This window comes from Penaeus vannamei, chromosome 43 (assembly GCF_042767895.1).
Source record: "Penaeus vannamei isolate JL-2024 chromosome 43, ASM4276789v1, whole genome shotgun sequence".
In the NCBI taxonomy this organism is placed as follows: domain Eukaryota; kingdom Metazoa; phylum Arthropoda; class Malacostraca; order Decapoda; family Penaeidae; genus Penaeus; species Penaeus vannamei.
Window position 1 is genome coordinate 7,367,474 of NC_091591.1, and position 2,500 is coordinate 7,369,973.

Genomic DNA, 2,500 nt, shown 5'->3' on the forward strand with positions numbered 1-2,500 from the left:
AAACGCTAAAATAATCTAAAAATAATAAGGATTTTTATTATTGCAATAACATTATCCGAAGAATATGGCAACATCATCAAAAGCTCAGAATCTAATTAAAATAATTCAAAAGGGAATTCGCGAACCTGTGGATTTCGATAAACAGGCAATGCCGCTTGTAAACTAACCTATGAATTATTACTGTTAATATCAGCAAAACTCACAGAGTGTGAATGGTCTCCAGGTGTGAATGTTTTTTTTTTTTCTTCATCTTCTTCTTATTCTTCTTCTTCTTTGTTCATCAGGTATTATTCTTACTTATTTTATGTGTTATCAGTTGTCAGGTATGTCTTATTTAACTCTTGCCATCATGAAATATTGCACACATATATATACTACCTCCTTCTTTAACTTGTGCCTTCATGAATTAATGCATATACTATAAAGTGGAATGACATGTATATTCCGAAATCCAGTGTAATGTCATAATATATATTTTATGGGCAATCCAAATCAAATGCAATTGATTGGCAATAGTCAACTAGCATATATAATCGATTAACGAAATATTTTTTTTACCGCATCACCGTTTCTGCATCGCCACTACACACGACGGTAGTGAAATGTGGCGTTCAAAATCCGTAGGTTTATCACACCTCGCTCTCCCTGCGCCAATAAGAGGAAGGGAGAGACGCAAATTGTTACCTTCTGGGCTAGCACTTTTGGTCTTTAGGGAAAGGTAGTAATTTGGTAATAGTAATCATAGGAATGGTAATGCAAAGAAGAAATTCTTGGAGTGGTCATGACTTTCGAATTCCTGAGTTTGTTATGGTAATATATTATTTTTTTGGATCTTTAGGAAAATTTGATTATGATGATGATTTTTATAATAATGATAATTATTATTATGATGATAACAATGAGAGTAATAGTAGTAGTGATAATGAGAATAAAGAAATTATAGTGATAATGATGATTTTAATACCGTTAATGACAGCAACAACAGCAATAGTGATAATTGTAGTAACTAATAAGAGTAATTAAAATAGTGATGAGAATATTGATATCAATGATATTATGAGTGAGAGAGATAATAATGATAGTGATATTAATGATAATGATAGTCATAATAAGGGTAAGAACGATGATGCTAGTAATAATAAGGGTAAGAACGATGATGCTAGTTATAATAAGGGTAAGAATGATGATGATATTATAATTATAATGATGATAATAATAATGATAGTTATTATGAAGATAATAATAATGATAGCTATTATAATGACAATAATGATAGTGATACTTATGATAATGATAATAATAATAATGATATTTATTATAATAATAAAAATGATAGATATTATAATGATAATAATAATAATGATAGTAAATAATAGTATTAGTTGATAAAAGTAATGATGATAGTGATAATAGTCATAGTGTTGATAGTAATAATGATAACAAGGTGAGAATTTCAATAATTACGATAAGCAGCGTAACCATAATGGCTGCATTCTATATATGATATAAAATAACATTTACCATGTAATGATAAGGATACTGATGATACAGACAGACAAGCGGATAGATGCACAGAATTATCTACGAGAAAACTTATGCCGATACCATATATTTTATGCCCCCCCCCCCCTGTCCTCATCTGGAACCAATTCCATCATGGCAAAGGTAGTCTATTTAATAAACATTTGTAAACCGTAAGTAGATTTATGCATTCGATCGCCCCTTTATTGTGTGATTGTTCCTGATGGTGAGATCTGTTTAAAGTGACCACCGCCTTCAAGCCCCGTTGATTGATCTATTTTCTTGTTTGGTTTGGTGAGCAGACGACAATCAAGGTGTTTTCAGCGGTCTTCGACCATATGGCGCTGAGCTGTGGTTAGTTTTGCATCAGGATGTTTGTATGGTATGTACGGCGTTTGAGGAAGAGATATAGGGTGATTCTCAAGGTGTGTGTGTGTGCGTGTGTGTGTGTGTGCATTGTTTGTGTACGTTTGTTGTGTGTGTCTATGCAAGTAGTGCGTGTTTGTGTTTTTTTCTGCGTATGTGTATGTGTGTACTTCTGTGTATGCATATGTGTGTGTGTGTGTGTATTTCTTGCGTGTGTCTGTATATCTATGTATGTGTATGTTTCTATGTTTGTGCTTTTGTGAATATATATGTCTCTCTCTGCGTATGAATGTCTTTTTTCAGCATGTATGCATACCCTTCTATCCCCAAACATACGCTCTTCTCTATCCACATGGATCTCTAAACACGCCCGCTATATCCGCATCCTAACACCTCCACTGCCTTTCCTTCCTCGCAGGAAACGGAGGTGCAGCTGGGGGCGTCCGAGGCCATCCTATATCGAAGTCCGGACCCCGTAGGAGGTGTGAGGAAGCAGTTCAACCTCGCTGCTCGTAGGACTTCTCTTAAGCATCCTGATGATAGCGTTGAGAAGGTAGGTAGGCTGGTAGGGCGTGTGGTGTGTCTTGAGGTGTGTGTGTGTTATTTTGCATGT

The 2,500-nt window shown here is 34.8% G+C and overlaps 1 protein-coding gene across 1 annotated transcript in view; it reads left to right on the forward strand.

Moving 5' to 3' along the window:
- The window catches only part of LOC113824431 (uncharacterized), a 45,743-nt gene that overhangs the window by 23,119 nt on the left and 20,124 nt on the right, over positions 1–2,500 (forward strand). Inside the window, exon 17 of the mRNA XM_027377173.2 lies at positions 2,306–2,440. Within this exon, the coding sequence (XP_027232974.2) occupies positions 2,306–2,440 (135 nt within the window). The remainder of the gene's footprint in view (positions 1–2,305; positions 2,441–2,500) is intronic.